Raw genomic sequence first — 18,790 nt, 5'->3', positions numbered from 1 at the left:
TACTAGAACTCATACAGCAATTTGGTAGCGTGGCAGGATACAAAATCAATGCCCAGAAATCAGTAGCATTTCTATACACTAACAATGAGACTGAAGAAAGAGAAATTAAGGAGTCAATCCCATTTACAATTGCACCCAAAAGCATAAGATACCTAGGAATAAACCTAACCAAAGAGGTAAAGGATCTATACCCTAAAAACTATAGAACACTTCTGAAAGAAATTGAGGAAGACACAAAGAGATGGAAAAATAGTCCATGCTCATGGATTGGCAGAATTCATATTGTGAAAATGTCCATGTTACCCAGGGCAATTTACACGTTTAATGCAATCCCTATCAAAATACCATGGACTTTCTTCAGAGAGTTAGAACAAATTATTTTAAGATTTGTGTGGAATCAGAAAAGATCCCGAATAGCCAGGGGAATTTTCAAAAAGAAAACCATATCTAGGGGCATCACAATGCCAGATTTCAGGTTGTACTACAAAGCTGTGGTCATCAAGACAGTGTGGTACTGGCACAAAAACAGACACATAGATCAATGGAACAGAATAGAGAACCCAGAAGTGGACCCTGAACCTTATGGTCAACTAATATTCGATAAAGGAGGAAAGACTATCCATTGGAAGAAAGACAGTCTTCAATAAATGGTGCTGGGAAAATTGGACATCTACATGCAGAAGAATGAAAGTAGACCACTCTATTTCACCATACACAAAGATAAACTCAAAATGGATGAAAGATCTAAATGTGAGACAAGATTCCATCAAAATCCTAGAGGAGAACACAGGCAACACCCTTTTTGAACTCATAAAGTAGTAACTTCTTGCAAGATACATCCACGAAGGCAAAAGAAATAGAATTTGATTCTTTAGAAAGATTTTATTTATTTATGAGAGAGAGAGAGAGAGGCAGAGACACAGGCAGAGGGAGAAGTAGGTTCCATGCAGGGAGCCTGATGTGGGACTCAATCTTGGGTGTCCAGGATCATACCCTGGGCCAAAGGCAGCGCTAAACCACTGGGCCACCGGGGCTGCCCTAGAATTTGATTTTTTAAAAGGATTTTATTTTTTTATTCATGAGAGACACAGAGAGAGAGGCAGAGACACAGAGAGAGGGAGAAGCAGGCTCCTTGCAGGGAGCCCGATGTGGGACTCCATCCTGGGACTCCAGGATCATGTCCTGAGCCTAAGGCAGACGCTTAACCGCTGAGCCACCCAGGCATCCCTAGAATTTGATTTTTATATGTTTGCTTATTCTCTCCTTTTCCCTAAACCAAGCTTTTATTGAATCTTACTATATGCCAGGTCATGTGTTAGTGACTAGGTATATGGAGATGAACAAAACTCATTTACTGCTCTGGAAGAACTCACAATACAATGAGAGGCATGACATAAAAACAACCACATATAAATTACTGTTATAAGTACTGCAATAAAACTATGAGTAAAATTCTATGAGAACAGAAAATGAGTAATTAAATCTCCTGGAATAGCTTTAGGTGTATGTGTTTGGGGCACAGAGAATAAGAATACTAGGGAAGCCTTCATTGGGGAAGAATAATTTGAAATGAGTCTTTAAGGAGGATAGGATTTTCCTCCAGGTAGTGAATGGAGGATTAGGGTTTAAAACAACTGGACACTATCATTGACTGCCTTGAATTATAGTTATTGACTATATGTCTCTCTTCTGCTAGCCTGCATGCTCCTTTATGTCAGAGACGTGGTTTTAGGCATCTTTGTTTCTCTATTTGTTAGTTTAGTTTCTGGTACGAAGTAGGTATTCAAGAAATATTTGGAGGAATGAATAAAGAAAATCAACTTACATTGACTTTGGGCACAATTAGCAATTCATGCAGTGACACTCAATGATTATTTATATACCTTCTCATAATGATAAATTGTCTTAAAAGGGATAGATAGCATAGTTGTTAAACTAATTCTCTCTCCAGGACAACTGAATTGACATGTAGCAATTTACTTAGAGTTATAAGCAGAAATAGATGAACCCAACAAATAATTCAGTTTGATAGCATGAGCTATAATCATTCTTCCATATAAGGCACTGTCATATATATAAGCAAGCTTGTAAATTTTTACTTTTAAAGAGAAATCCTAGATGATCATCTCTGTCTGGCAGCAATCTGGATTTAAGGTCTGTACTAAGAAAATATGCTGTGCTGAACATCTGTTCGGAATCATCACTTAATGGTGGAAAGTTAAGTCAGGCCTGATTCATTTTCTAGACTAAAAATGGACATCTAGCAATTTCTTTAAGTGTTTTATAAAAGTAGCTCCATTTCAGTAACGGAATAGATTGCTCATTTTCCCGTAAGTCCTATATTCACAGGCAGTGGCCAAGAATATTCAGAAGGCAAGCACAGGTGCTGTCAAATGGCCTTCAGAATACCTCACCCAAGTCTGAAGATTATGTCCTGCAATGCTGGTTTTCCGTTCTGCCTTATGTGGCGATTCCTCAAGAGATCACGGGTTGTAGAGTAACTGTGAATGAATGCCTTCTAGGTAAATTGATTGAATTTATGGCACTTTGGAGCAATAGTTCATTAGCACCAAAAGAACAAAAGATTTGGAAGTAATTATTCATTTTAACTGGGTATCACTCCATAATTATCAAGCCACTGCCGTCTGTTTATTTTTATATTATACTTCACTTGATTAACTAGTCAATTATTGTCAAAGTTATTTGATCTTGAAAACAACACACACACACATTCTGTGATACATCTATCTTGTAGTAGAGTTAATTATTTCATATGTTTCCTTTATTTCCTTTGAAACAAGTTCAGTATGTTGGTATCATCTCATCAACTATACTCTTTTATTAAGACAAAAACTTTACTTCTCTGGCAATTTACTCTCCCATAATTCTCTTTCTTATGCCCAGGATTTTATCCATTGGCTTTTATGCTGTCTCTAATTTTATTACATAGTATTGTGCAAAGTTGAGGAGAAGATTTTGTCAACAAACATCTATTGAAAGTCTGTTAAGAGTGGGAAGCAATGCTGCCTAGTGATCAAGAGCATGGGTTTGGGAGTCAGATGGTTCTGGACTAGAGTTTAGCTCATTCTGTTACTCTCTTTACTTTTCTTCTTGCTGGCCTGCCTTCCAGGCTTCCTTTTATATTTACCGTACAGTCACTGAACATTTTCTATGTGTCAGGCAGCATTCTAGAATTGAAGACATTATAGTGAGTCAAACAGGCCTCAACCTTGCTCTTATGATGCTCTCTACTGCAGGAAAGGGTTATTAAAATACAGATAAACATAAAATAGTTACATATTGTGAAAAGCTCTCTTAATATAGAACTGGGTTTGATGATAAAAATGGCAAGCTACAAATTTAGGAAAGTAATAGTATTGGCCTCATCAGACTGTTGAAGATTAAATTAGATAATGTGGGTAAAGAATTTAGTATGGCTTCTGGCTCATAGTGAGTACTTGGTAAGTGGTAATAATAACATGATAATAGTTAAGATGATGATAATGATGTAGTCTTAGCCCTTGAAGGCTTCAAGGCATACTGAGAGACACAGCATATACAGGAATTATAATACAGGAATTATATTACAGGAATTATAATAATACATTTTACAGATAATGAAACAGAGGCATAGGCAGTTTAAGTAATCAGCTCAATATTACACAGCTAATAAGTGGTAGAACAGGAAAATGAACCCAGGCAGCTCTGGTACCAATGCTCACCATCTTATTTATCACACTAAACTCCTTTCCAAAGAGCCCTTTATTTTCTGTGTTCCCTTACCTCATTGAACACATTACTATGATAGCCTTTATTACATTATATTTTTTAAATTTTTTAAAGATTTATTTTATTATTTATTCATTTATGATAGACAGAGAGAGAGAGAGAGAGAGAGGCAGAGACACAGGAGGAGGGAGAAACAGGCTCCATGCTGGGAGCCTGATGTGGGACTTGATCCCGGGACTCCAGGATCATGCCCTGAGCCAAAGGCAGGCGCTAAACCGCTGAGCCACCCAGGGATCCCTATTACATTATATTTTTATTACCTCTTTCTATGTCTGCCTATCCTCTTAGACTCTGTATTCCTTATTCCTCCTTGTTATTCCTAGTGCCCAGACACTGTGTCCAACACAGAGTAGGTATTCAATAAACTATTTTAAACAAATGAATGAGGAAATATATGAATATATGTAAGAGAGTTCTGCATAGACATTCTTCTTCCTTGAAGAAGGTAGGTGTACAGCAGGTGCCAAGCTATTGAGAATGAGATACCACTCTGTTGTTGTATTAAGAAAAAAATCTTTTGGTGAGTTTCTTCTCACCAAATGTTATTAAACATTTTAGATGGAGAGTGAGTGGAAGATAAATTATGATAATTTGAGGTAATATAATCTTAACATGCTGATAATATAAGAAAATAACAATTACATAAATGCAAACTTTAAAAAGATAAATCTGGAGATGGGAAGATATTTTTCATCACACAGAAATTCCTCACGAGTAAAAAGGAACTGACTAGAATTTCTTTGAAAATTTAAAAGTAATTAAATTTACTAAAATAAATGTGCATGTAGCAGCCATATTGTTAGCTCCTTGAGGGCAAGAGATATACATTTTATTTTTTTTTTTTATATTCCACAGTGATTAGCTCAAAGTAGGTGCCAATTAGTGTGCTTTTAAATAAGTGAACTCTGGCAGAATTCAGCAATTGTACAAAGTGGGGCTTACCTGCAAAGCCTATTTCATAGACCCACAGCCAAATAAAATCTCTTTGCATTGTGTAGTACTGCACCGTGGACTTAGCTCTCTAGTCATTTCTGCAGAAGAAAGATAGTGGTCCAAAGCTGGGTGAAACATCAGACCTCTGGAACATACCAGGACTTAGATAAATGGTGAATAATAGTGTTAATGATAGTAATTATAACAAGACTAAAAATAGTTAACACTTACTTAATACTTATTATGTGCCAGGCACTGCTTTAGGCACTTTATGTACATTAATTTAAAACTCACAACAACCCTATGAAGTAAGACCTCTCATTATCCCCATTTTACTGCTAAGGTAACAGGAAGGTAACAGAGAGGTTAAGCAACCTGTCAATGGTCATAGAGTTAGCTTGCAGTGAAGCTGGGATTCAAACCCAGGCAGTCTGGCTCCACAATTCGAGAGGGCTATCAAGCTCATCATTACACAGATGGATGTTTCCCAGGTTCTCTATTGCAAGAATTCTTAACTGAGGCTAAGTTGCCCGCCCCCCACCAGGGAACATTTGGCAATATTTGGAGACACCTTCCATCATCACAACTGGAGACAGGAGGTGCTATTGGAATCTAGTGAATAGAGGCCAGGGACACTCCTAAACATCCTACAATGTACAGCACAGCGCCCCCACAGCAAACAATTACCAGACCCAAAATGTCAATGGTGCTAAGGCTGAGAAACCTTGCTCTCCTGCAGCAATTTTCACATGTTCTTATTGGAGAGTGCTTATAACTTTGGCTTCTTCACAGTCCCTTCCCATCTACCACATGTGCAGCCAATCCCAACTTCTGCAGTTTATATACTCCCTTATGCCATTGTACTAAAATGAATGTGATCACCTCTCCCACCAAGAATAAACATTTTTAGCATGATTATATTTATGCTTCACACCAAAGAAATGATCCTCACAGTGGGGAGGCTAGGTGCCATGGAAGTCCTGCAAATAGCACTAGGAATACCATGACAAAGCAAAGAGAGGAAGTTTAGAAAATACTTGCATGGAACACAGAAGAAAACACCATCTCTAGCATATCACATAGGACCTTACATACAGTAGACTACAGACTCAAGAAGTACATGTTGTAAAAGGTTATGGCACAAGGGCAAGGTTGGGTGTCCTAGAACAGAATAACATCGTACTTTCTGTTTTCTGGCTAAGGGAAAGGAAACAGCAGGATAAATCATGTTTTAGTTCTGTATTAAGTCTAGGGCTCAAGGTTTTATCTTCTGTTTGGTATTTATTGCTCATGAAGCAATATATTGTGTTGCAGGTGTTATTTTGAATCCCTCTTCATTTTCTTTGAAAATTAACAATCCATCATTATCTGTGAACAATGCACTGAAGCCTCAGGCACATCCCACTCTCTCTCTCTGATCACAGTGACGCCACAGCTTGCATCATGGCTATGCAGAGTGAGGGAACTGACAGAGGCTTTTCTAAGACACGGTTCCCAGGCGGCTTAAGAGAGATGACACTATTAGACAAGCAAGGGCTTTATTTCCTTATAAGCATTAGCAAGAATGGATCACAGAGCCACTCAAGGGGATCAAGATGTCACAACATATTCTTCTTTGGGGAAGAGGAAAAAAGGAAAGGTTTTATCCTAGCCTATATGTAGGTAATCATTTTCACAGGGGCTGTGTGAGTGGCAGGGTGGAGGGGGGGAGATAATAGCTTGATCCTCAAGGTATGCAGATGAGAACGTGGGGGTAAAGAGTGCTTTCTCACATTAACACTCATCCTGGAAGATTCATCGGTTTAGTCTATAAGCTGGAGGGTCCTGGACACAGCCACCTCCATATCAGAGCAGTTACAAGGATATTCAACGTGTTTTTTTTGAAGGGGGGTGGGGAGGGGCAGAGTGAGAGAAGGAAAGAGAGAATCTTAAGCAGGCTCCTTGCCCAGCACAGAGCCCAACATGGAGCTCAATCTCACGACCCTGAGTTCATGACCTGAGCTGAAATCAAGAGTTCGATGCTTAACTGCCTGAGCCACCCAGGTGCCCCATGGATATTCAAGGTTTTTAACTAGATCTATAAGAAGCTAGAGTGCCAAGCCAGCCCTCCAAGATGGCAGTTGCAGTGGGGGTGGGGTGTAGCAAGTAAGAAGGACACAGGTCTTGGTGTGCATCTCTCCAAGGAACTCACATCATACATCCTGCATTTACAAAGGCAACAAAGTATAGTGGAAGAAATATTGATTTTGATCCAGATAGACCTAAAATAAAATCTTGGCTCTACTAATTACTAGCTGTGTGACTTTAGGCAAGTTCCACATACTTTTTAGCCTGTTTATTCACCTGTATTATTCACCTAACAATAATGATGTTGATTCCTAGTGTTGATTAAATGCTCATTATGTGCCAAACACTGTTTTAAGCCTTTATATGTATTATGTAATCTTATCCTCACAACAAGTCTATGAAACTGGTAATATTTATCATACCCATTTTGCAGATAAGGAAAATGAATGAAAGACAAGTTAGGAAGTTGCCCAAGGTCACAGATGGAATTAATGCTGGAGTTAAAATGTAAATTCAGGCAGTACAGCTTCAGAGTCCACACTTTCAACCACTGAGCTATATACTCTCATTACACTATGAAGAATGCTGAGTTATCTCAGGTGCCTGTTCAACAGGCAGATTCCCCGGCACCACCCAGATGGAAACCTCAGCTGTGGATCCTAGAACTTGGCTAGATAGCAAGCACTCCAAGCAATTGTGATGCACATGATTGGACTGCACTTTGACAAACACAGGTGTGAGTGATTGCTACACAGCAAGAAAAGAGTCGAGCTAGAGCTGAAACTCAGCCCTCCTAATTCTAGATTGAGTTTATATTTATCTTTGTTGTACTCTCTCTCCTATGGCAAGGTAGTGGACTGAAACATGTTGGAAAGATTTTCAGCAATAAAGGCTAAAGTGGATTAACCCCAAGACTTTCCAACATGTTTCACGAGGGAGAAAAAAATCCATGTTTCCCTGCCCTTTGGGGGGCCCACAGATTAGTGGGAGAGACAAAGTATTCAATAGTTTGATACTGGCTAATGGCTCTGCCTTGTGCCAGCAGCTCTGGCCCCTTTCTAGCTTCTTTAAGCATAGCCTAACTCGAGTTTTCAAACTCCACCTCAATTTAACAAATAATCAGAAAAGAATAGCTTGTACCATGCTGAATTTCATACTGCCTCCCACCCTGTGTCATGTTTCAAAACAATTGATTTTTTTTTCAAAACCACAACACACTTTCACCAACCCCCATCATGCCTTTGGCCAGATCAAGCATGATAAACTCTCAACCTTTAATGCTGTGTGACCCTGAATAAAGAAAAAAAATGGGGTTATAATAATAGTTAATATCATGGTTTTTGGATTAGATCTAACCCTAGCCTGATACTTACTAGTTGTGTGATGCTAGAGTAGTAACTTAATGTCTCTGGTCTTCATTATCTATATTTGAAACTATCTCATGGGGCTGTGGTAAGGCTTAAAGGAGAAAACGTGTGAAAAAAAGTCCATTGCAGTGGTAGTAAAGTGTTAGTAATTATTATTAATATATTAACAATAGTGGGCATTAGCTCTGATATCTCATAGAACACAGGGGCCCTTTAGGGTGGGAAAAAGGGGGAATGTTAGAGTTCCTTCAGTTGTGAAAAGGACAGGAAAATACCAGTAGAAGAACTAACCATTGATAATACTGGGGTATGTATTTAAACAGAAAATAAGGGGATCCCTGGGCGGCGCAGCGGTTTAGCACCTGCCTTTGGCCCAGGGCGCGATCCTGGAGACCCGGGATCGAATCCCACTTCGGGCTCCCGGTGCATGGAGCCTGCTTCTCCCTCTGCCTGTGTCTCTGCCTCTCTCTCTCTCTCTGTGTGACTATCATAAATAAATTAAAAAAATTAAAAAAAAACAGAAAATAACAATATGGCTTTTCTCTAACCAGTTCTATACCAAGAGCACTGCCAGAAAGAACAGTGGGATTAATTCATATGCTTCTCATCTGCTACATTTTTAAAAAGTGGTACTGCTAATAAAATCCTCAAAATATTTTCTGGTGTTAACCATCCTCCTCCACTGTACATACCCCAAACCCATCAGACCTGCTGCTGAAACCTATTTGCTTTTTCCCTAAAAGCATGGATGGCATTTATATCCATGCTCTCACTTGTGATCACCCTATCCGTAGTGGAGGAAAGCCAGAATTACTTAGTATCATTTCTTCATCTCCGTGATAAGGATGGGAGGCAATGGGATAGGCAGGAGAACTTGCTTTTCATGGCCACCTTTCCAATAAGACAAAGGGAAATTATGGCCATAGCTGTAACCTCTGACAGCTGGGTGGAGGACATCCACTGTATCAGCCTATGCCAGGAACAATCCATATGCAAGTGATTTGGTTGGCATTTTGTGATTCTGGGATGATATTAATAATAGTGCCTTTCCTGGAATCTATCTTACATATGATATATTCTTCCTCATTTAATTCAGTAGTTCTCCTGAATATTTTAATACAGCAATAGTAGTTCAAATAGCAAATAAGTGTGAGTTATTGACTTTCCTTCCTTTTATCCATTTCTGCTGTAACTTAAATTTTCTTCCTGAGTGAATCTCCAGGCCACTAGTGACATCACCTTTAATCCATTCTTGTTTTTTTTTTAATTGGCATTAACATGGAGGGGACATAAGCTGCTAAAAATAAAAAGATGTCTACATTGGTGATGATCTCCAGAGCAAATCTTACAGGGATTGGTAGAGCAAATTTGATTTGAAAATGATTACAGAGGGCGAATTCCCTGTAAATAATGAATTGGAAAGAAAATCAGGCTGGGAGTATTTGCTTATCCACTTATTTCCACATGGAAGAAAAGCCATAATTCCTGTCAGCCTGTGCTTATAGCGTGCCCAGATTGGTTAGAGAGAAACCAACCAGTGACGAAAATAAATATACAAGCCCACCCATTCACTGCATTTTCTGTCAGGTCCAACACCAAGGAAAGCCAAAAGATAGTAAGTCTTTTCAGTGACAGCCCATAAATCCGTGGTTACAGTTCAAGCACTTAACTTCAAATTTCCAAATGACCATGCTCTTTCTTCTCCCAGAAGCAAGAAGTTCACCATCAGAAAGGAGAGGGGAGGGACAAGGCAGCTGAAATGCTCAAAGACCCTGGGAAAATTGTGGGAAAGCACCGCCTCCCCACACATCAGAACTTCTTGAGAAACCAACTGGTGTGTAACTGGGACACACTGTCAGACCAAAGTGACTACTTTAAAAAAAATTAAAGTGCAATTAGCTTTCAAGAATGGTTACCTTTCTTAAAGATATAAACCTAATTTCTGTATATCAAATCCTATTTGTCCACGGACTCACACAGTTTTTCTAATTTTTTAAAATTAAATATTGAGTAGGTACAAAGGGGAATTTATAAGAGACAAGTGTAAAGCATTTAAAAAATGGTGCAATGAAAATTGTGTACCCAACATGCAGTTTAATAAAAAGAATATAATTATTACCTTTCAAGGCCTCACGTGCCCCTCCCTAATTCTTTCCATCTCTCCTCAGAGATAACAACTATTCTGAATTTTGTGTTAATCATTACTTGTGTATCCTTACAGTACTACTACATATGATGATGCTATCTCTTCAGAAATACTCTTATCTGAATTTCTGAAGGATACTTTAGTTTCCAGAAACTTTGATTTGTGTTGTTCTCTCTCACATTTCTCCCCTTTGCCTTGCTTCTCTGCCTGCTCTGTGCAGCTTGTCCAGTAGTCTGTGATCTGTGAATGAACATGAGTGTTAAAGATATCATTTAATGGTGAACCCATATGGGAAGACAGTAATTCTTTTGTAATACAGATATTTTCCTTTTTTTTTTCACTGCATGGGCCTTAATTTGTTTACCTGGAGGTTTGGGGACATGGAAATGGCCATGGGCTAAAGAGCAGGGTGACAGAGCTGTGTGCATTGCCTAGCACAGGTATTTTAGAGTTTTGGAGTCCGAAGACTATGCTATTTACTGGCTGTGGGACCTTGGGCAAGTTACTTACATTTTCTGAGCTTTGTTTCTCTCATCACAAAAATGCAAACAACTTACTACTGATCTTAAAGGGTTGGTGAGATGGTTAGACAAGAGATATTAATTGTAAAAGTGTTTTTGAAAGGTGTGAGATACTCTATAATGTTAGTTGTTAATGATGCTGCTATTCTGCTGCTGTTGTTGATGCTATAATATAATTTCTGTTAAAGTCAAGATAAAGGACTAGATAGTTATGAATTTTCTAAGTCTGGAGCTCATCCACAGATTTACCCTTGCCAGCTGTCTGGCAAAGCTGGTATGGCACAGACAAAATTAAATTTTCTTTTCTAACTTTTTATTACCAGTCTACATGAAAACTTCCCACCTTCAAACATCTTCCTCAAATCCCACTGTACCTGCCCAATCTCTGTGTGTGGGAGTTATGTTTGCTCTGGCCTACGTTAGTGCTGGAGCCTAGGGCAGAAAGTAGTCACACATTACAGGAATCTAACGTTTTCTCTTCTTAGTCATTTCTCATAGGACAGTTCTTGCTGATAACTCGAACAGAAATGTATGCAGGATGTGCTCATCATCTGATCAGTTCATGTCTAAGGAACCCTCTGAAGGTCCTGACTTTTGCCTGTGTGATATAAACACAACCATTTGCAAGTTATTTCAATTTTGTTTGTAAAAGGGTCTCTCTTTCCTTGAAGATCTGTGAGAATGAGAGTAAGCAGAGAAAAGCCACGTTTTCATTCTGCAAACAATAAAATCAAATCTGTAAATGGGCAAAAATACACACAAGAGACGTTCCATAAAACTGCTGGCAATTATTTCAGTGAACAGACAAAAGTTGTATATGAGTTCCCACAGCTGCTGCAGGTGTTGAAGGAAGAGACTCAAACAACAGAGGGGGAATATCGATCATCTTTTTGAATATGGAGCTAGGCTACCTGCTTGGGTGCCCAGGAGGGGGTGAGGGAAGAAGAGTGCTGGTAATATTCCCACACACATTTCCCAGACTTGAGGCTGGACAACCAAATGCCCATCTGCTGCTAAGAAAAAATATATATATAGACAAGGCTTAAGTACATGGGATAGGCAGTTTGACCTCTGGCGTTGCAAGGCTCTAAGGCTCTTGCCCTCCGCCTAACAGCTGACGCCTGGAACAAGCAGGCCAGCCCCTCATGACCACAGCAGGGGCTAACAGGAGGGCTCCAGCTGAGGGATGGCTGCAGCTATGGCAACAAATGCTCAGGAACGAGTTAACACCAGCCAAAGGGGTTAATGAGAGAGGCAAGGGCTTTTATACAAACACATTAGAGGAAAAAATGCGATACAGTTGGAGTGAGGTCCATTAATAAAGCTGAGTGATAAAATCCACCACCATTTTTAAATTGGACTTTGCTATTTAAACTGCTTTTCCAAATCAGTCTCCTGTGTTCTAGCTGTTCATTGAGATACTAAGCTTATTTAAAGAATAACAGCAACACTATATGCATTGTAAAAGGAGAAAATACACTGGGTAAAAGGGTATAAAATAAGACTTGCAAACAAAAGAAGGAAGAAAAACAAGAGATGTGTACAACTATGTTCTGAATATGTTCAAACAGCTTATTACTAACAATCGCCACCTGACAATAAATTACCCCCAACATGTGGATTACAAGTTGCATTATTATGATGCATTAGAATTAATCTGAGTACTAATGATAATGGGTGGTTGGGTGGCTAAACATGGCCTCCAATTACTGTTGAGTGCCCTCTCTCTTTGTGGCTACAAAACAACTGTCATCAATATTCTCTCATAGAGGATGTTTTCTTATCAGCATTATGTCCTCAAAACATCCCTGGAAGGCAGGTCGATATTTATGGGCTTTTTTGAAGAAAACAGGAAGGCATGGAAAGGTTAAGTGAAAATTAGTAGAGGTGGCACCACCATTCATAACAGAATTTGGTTTATAAAGGCAGCCAAGGCACAGAAGCAAAGGGCTTTGGGCTGATCTTTCGATGACAGCAGCGCCTACTGAATGTTGTGGATCAGCTTCCAGTCACTTTCTCAGCTACAGTGCAAAGCGTAGATTCCTTAAGCCACTGTAATTGGAATGTCTGGTTGTAGCACAAAGCACAGAACCACTGAATACCTTTTTAACTCTGGCATAGTACAATACAACCTCAGAGTACAATTGTACATTTTAAAAAAAAATATGTATTCACTTATTTTAAAGGAAAGGTGAGTGAGCAGAGTGAGGGGCAGAAGGAGAGAGAGAGAGAATCTCAGTAGACTCTGTGCCCGACACAGGGCTCGATCCCCTGATCCATCAGATCACAACCTAAGCTGAAACCAAGAGTCAGATGCTCAAGTGACTGAGCTGCCCAGGTGCTCCTCAAAATTTTACTTCTTTGAAATATAAAAGAGTACACTTGAATTCAGAAATGACTATAATCTATCTGGATACTATTTCCTAGTGGCATGAATGAATGAATGGATACTTATTGAGGCTCTCTTATGCTTTTTGTTGGTGGCTGCAAGGGATATAAGAGAAGTAGAAGACAGTTACTTCTCTCGGACAGCTTGTGATCTATTTGGGGGTGGAAATGGGCAAATTCACACAAAATTCACCAAGCAAAACTTATAAAGGCCTAAGTATAAAATGACAGTCCTGTTTGTCCTACTCATTAGAGGAAAAGACTGAGAATACCTTAGAGGTAGGATGTTGGTACATTCCTACATGAATGTTACCAGAAGAACTTAAATTGACAAGTATATTAGACACTTCCATCAATAATGAATGTACTAACAAGAGGAGTGGTCAAAGGAGATGAACAGAAGAGGGCATGAAGTAAATTAGATGGACAGATGAGGTTAGGGAACCAGGATGAAGGTGTCTGTCAGTATTTGAATATAATCAGGTCGGGTTTTTAAAAAAGATTTATTTATCTTAGAGAGAGGGAGTGAGAGTTGGGTGGGGAGGGGCAGAGACAGAGAGAGAGAGAGAGAGAGTCCTAAGCAGACTCTGCACTGAGCACAATCTGATGCAGGGCTCGACCTCCACAAGGTTTAACTTCATGACCCCGAGACCATGACCTGAGACGAAACCAAGAGTTGGACACTTAACTGACTATGCCACTCAAGTGCCCCTGATCATGTTATTTTTGAACCAAACTCCTTTGTTAAGGCCTGCTTCCTTGGGGACAGTGCTACTTAGGCAAATAAATCTAGTTGGCATGTCCCTACGTATAGCTAAGAACTTGAGGGCAGATAGTTTGAAATGTAGTGCTATAATGAGCACATGGAAGGCAGATAGTCTGTGTTGTGGGCTGAAGAGTGGTCCACGTTTTAGCTGTTAGACATACAAAGCAGCTAAGTTGTCATTCTATTTCAGAAATGAAAGTGTTTGACTTGTGTGCCCATGCAAGTAGAGGCTTAGCCCGCTCATAGGGTATCTGCAAGGAAAGACTGAATTTTCCTGAAAAAAAGCATTTCAGATCTGTTTTAGTGACTTAGCTGTCACTACTCATCAGTATTCCAGATGATGCCTTCTTGAGCCATTTCACTTTCCACTTTCCCCTGCTCCACAGCCTCAGGTTACACACCTCACTTTGCCTTGTCTTGCAAACACAACTGGCTGTAGGAGATGTGGGCAGGCACTGTAGATTGTTCTAGAAAAATCAACCACTGAACATACACATTGTCCTGCATACAGTGGCCAATATTGTGACTGTCACGGATGAAAGCTGAACACTGTAAGGAGCAACAGGCTAGAGAGCTTCCCCAGATCTACTTGTAAATTTCTCATTGAGAAGAATTATATCCAAAATTGCAACCTGACTATATCTCCCTCTATAGGACCTATCTACCACTGCTATCTCTTTGTGAGAAATTTGAAAGAGACCACAATTATGCCCAAAGGTACTCAGTGCATGCTGTAAGTTTGTGATTCAGCCCTGTAGATTCAAGGTACTGTAGCTCTGACAATAGACTGGATGCAATTTTATAGCCTCAGAGCCAATATCTGGATTTTTCCAGGGGTATGAATGACAAGTTATTATATGAATGTTACTTGTAGAACTTGAACTGATGAGTATATTAGATAGACACATACATTAGGAGTGCATGAACTCACAACAGGGTTGGCCAAAGGAGGTGAACTGGAAAGAGAGAGCCCATAGTAGATTAGGAAGACAGATGAAGGTTAAAGGGAACTAGGATGGAGGTGTCTGCCATGATCTGAATATAATTATGTCTTTTTTGAGCCAAACTCCACTGATAGGTCCTGGTTCCCCAAGGGCAGCACTTCTCGGGCAAGCAAGCTTAGAAGTCATTTGGGAAGAAATATTTCTTTCCTCTGACATGAGCAGCTAGATGGAAAAGATGAGCAGACATTTGCTTTTGGAACAAGAGGTGCTAAGCTTAATGCCCATCATTTCTTAGATATGATAATGTATTGTATACACACATAAAATCACTACAGCTGCTTGCTATTTCCACGGGGTCAGAGTACACTGTCTTTTATCTCCAAATGTCTGTTTTTCAATCTGGCTGTATTTTGAAATCTATTTTGAATACAGCTCAGACAGGAGGGTTTTGGTCAAGCATGCAGTGACTAACCTTCAAGGAAAAAAGAATGCCAGAAGAACAGCTCAACCTTTGCAGTAAAATTAATTTGATACTTACAATCTAACCTAGAGCACATGAACTTTATTCATGTGACAGAGTCACAGGACAATTTAGCAGGGATTATTAAATTCCACTGAAGCTCATCAGAGAGGAGAACTGAAGTTGATACCTTTCAGGACACCAATGAATTGGCCAAACCATGTGGGAAAAGAATGGCAGCTAGACTTCTAGGAATAAAGTGAAAGAGGCTCCACTTGGTGCATAGTTGGCACTCAATGGGGACTGGTTCAGTGATGAGGCAAAAGCGTAAGACAAATCTCATGTCTGACACCCGAAGAGGCCCTTCTCCACCACACACACATGCAACCTCAATCCTTTTGAGCTTCTCATATAGAGAAGCCATTAGGCAAGTGCCAGAGATGAATTAAGAAGCATGCATCTTGGGGGATCCCTGGGTGGCTCAGCGGTTTAGTGCCTGCTTTCGGCCCAGGGTGTGATCCTGGAGTCCCGGGATAGAGTCCCATATCAGGCTTCCTGCATGGAGCCTGCTTCTCCCTCTGCCTGTGTCTCTGCCTCTCTCTCTCTCTCTCTCTCTGTGTGTCTCTGTCTCTCATGAATAAATAAATAAAATTTTTTTTTTTAAAAAAAGAAGCATGCATCTTCCCCCAAGAAGGCTAAGAGAACCTCAAACAGGAGAATAACGTTGAGTTTCCAGAAAGCCACTGCACCAGCACTAACAACCCCAGCATTATCTGGGGTGGGATGGGGGTGTCAGTGTTTCAGTTGCTGCACTTTAACAAGCGTGTTATATAGAAAGGCCTAATACTGTTTGCAGTGGAAAATCCTAGTTGGTTTTATTTAGGCAATATAATAATGTAACTTTCTGAATCTAATGCTCTTTATTTGAACATTCATTATAATGATTCATCTCTGCTCTTCTTTCTTTACCAATGATGTTTGCATTCTATTAGCAAATATAATTTCATAGAAGATAAGTGAATCAAAATTATCCAATATGTTTCCATCATGGGAGCAGAAGGAATCCCTCAATGCTCTGTTTTGCATCATTCTACTGATTTCAGTAAGTTTTTCTTTAATAGGATTTGTAGCATTAAATATTATTCATCATTGCAGAGTCAGTACTAATTTAATATCACAGATAATCTGGTTTTGTCTAAGTGAACCCCCTTATTTTGTTTCACAGGAACTGAACATTTTCCAGTCTGGGGTTCCCTTGTACCACAAAAAGTGTGCTGGTGTTGTACCTGAAGAGATACTTGGCACTAATGTGACTCTCTAAATGGCTGTTAGCATTTTACCTTGTATAAATAGTTAACTGGGTGCCTGCAATATTTCCCCTGTGGGATTGTAAGGACTTGGGGGGGGGGGCAGAAATGGCACCTCATATACTTCTAACTTATCACCAAGATATGGCATAGTGAATGAACAAATAAAAACAGCAGTATCAGTTTTTACCTACTTCAGTCTGCTGAGAGCACTGTAATGACTGATAATAATTGTGGCTGACATTACTTGTTAGTTATTTCATTGAATAGAAATGCTTTCCTTTTCTAAAAATGTCCCTCAAGTTAATCTTGATGTATTTTCCATATTATTTTCTTTCATTAACTAAGTTTAACCTACATAAGAACAATAAACTCTATTAGGATACCTCTGGTAAGCTGGTTGGTTCTATCTACCAAAATGATCTCAAGTCATGGGAATAAAATCAGGGAACCAGAGGTGATATTCAAACACCAGTGTGGCATTAGCAAACAGAATGGGACACTGAACCTTAGCAGGGGAGCAAGGCTGAGGAGACCCCCTGGCTGTGCCAGGGGTCAATCCATTATTGCTAGACCATGGGGAAGCCTGGGAGAATACAAGGAGGATCAGGGTGGCCTGGTGATAGGTGGTCATTTAGGGGGATCTGGACAATGATTATTTATTGGCCAGGGTAGCCAGTGATGACTTAGGGGGTTCTTGGAAGTACCTATTTACCAGCTGGTACAGAAGGTTTTTTTTTTTCAGTATTATTAAACTTATATGGCCATTCGGTGCACACTGTCTGAATATCAGCCTGGAGGAAAGGGACCTATTTTCCACCCAAACATGCAGCATAAGTAAGCAAATACTCTTACCCACAGCTGTAGTCTCATTAAGTATTTTGTCTTAATCCTCATGGAAACCTTTGTGATCAAAGTTATTCCTTATATTAAGCCCACATGGAAAAACCTTTCCTACAGAAATATTAATCTATCTTCACTTATTTTGTCTTCCCAGGAGATGAACTGCTAATCACTTTTTATCTGTTAAACATGTTTTTCCCTTTAAAGGAATTATTATTTAAAATTGTTTTTTTTTTTTTGAGCCTTAAAAGAAACACAAATCCTAACATCTACAGCTTTTCCACTTCCTGTAATAGAAGGTGAGTCAGGCAGGGGTAGCCAAGAAGCAGAGACATATGGAAGGAGACTTAGTAGCTGTACTTCCTGTCTCTTGCTTGAGTGGAAAAAGCAAAACATTTTTAAAACAATGGCAGAGGCTGAATAACAAATAGCTCTCCTTTCAGGCCATTAGAATCAATGGATATAAAAGTGCCACATTTTTATGCTCTTTTAAAATCATTTTTATCCTAATCCGACATCTGGGTCTTTGGGTGGTAGACATATCCCACCTCAACACTCAGTAGCTGCTGAGGTACCTTGTGTCACCCATTCCCACCTGTACATGTCCACTCACTGAAGCTGTGTTGCCATGAGCAGCAATTGCTTCTCTGCCAGAAGACCAGCTGAGTTCCAAGGTCTCAGTTTGAGTAACCTTGTCTCTGCCACTTAGTGTTAAATTTACTTTGTAGGAATGCTAATGAAATTGCTCAGAAAGTTGGATAGGACATGTGGGAAATTGGCAAGGTGATTTCTATTTCTCTAGAGGTGATGGTTGCAGCTGTACTATCTACTTTGAGTAGATACCAGTTCCAAGTTCCTTAGGGTAGGTAAAAGGGTGGGTAAGAGTGAGTCAGAATCATAATTTCTGCCTGGAGGGAACGTCTAAGCAATAACATTGGGCATGGGGTATTCAGCACACTCTAGTACTGGGGAGTCAAGACTGAGATTTTCACTTAGCAATAGCATCAAATGAGAAAGCAGGCATTCTCACAAATTTATGTTTAAAAATTTTTTAAAAAAATAAAAGAATCATAGCATCATGTATGCCTTACTTTCTGGGACACTTCACAGATTACAAGCTGGACAAAAAATAACTTGGGATACATGTGAGCTTTCAACACTCAGGTTAAGATGCCTTGCCCAGGGATCTCACTTACACAATAGAATGACCAAATATGTATACATGAGTATAAATGGCTGTTTGCAAAGCACCTAAAGTT

The 18,790-nt window shown here is 39.6% G+C and overlaps 1 protein-coding gene across 17 annotated transcripts in view; it reads right to left on the bottom strand.

Annotated features, from left to right (window-relative positions):
* ENOX2 (ecto-NOX disulfide-thiol exchanger 2) overlaps positions 1 to 18,790 on the bottom strand; it is a 280,754-nt gene that overhangs the window by 78,604 nt on the left and 183,360 nt on the right. For 5 of the 17 annotated variants that reach the window (XM_072816299.1, XM_072816297.1, XM_072816298.1 and 2 more), the window contains one exon: positions 4,732 to 4,820. The exons of the other annotated variants lie outside the window; for them this stretch is intronic. In XM_072816299.1, the coding sequence (XP_072672400.1) occupies positions 4,732 to 4,780 (49 nt within the window). In that variant the 5' untranslated portion in view covers positions 4,781 to 4,820. The remainder of the gene's footprint in view (positions 1 to 4,731; positions 4,821 to 18,790) is intronic. 17 annotated transcript variants of the gene reach the window in all.

This window comes from Canis lupus, chromosome X (assembly GCF_048164855.1).
Source record: "Canis lupus baileyi chromosome X, mCanLup2.hap1, whole genome shotgun sequence".
Classification (NCBI taxonomy): domain Eukaryota; kingdom Metazoa; phylum Chordata; class Mammalia; order Carnivora; family Canidae; genus Canis; species Canis lupus.
This window is presented reverse-complemented; position numbering and strand designations above follow the sequence as displayed.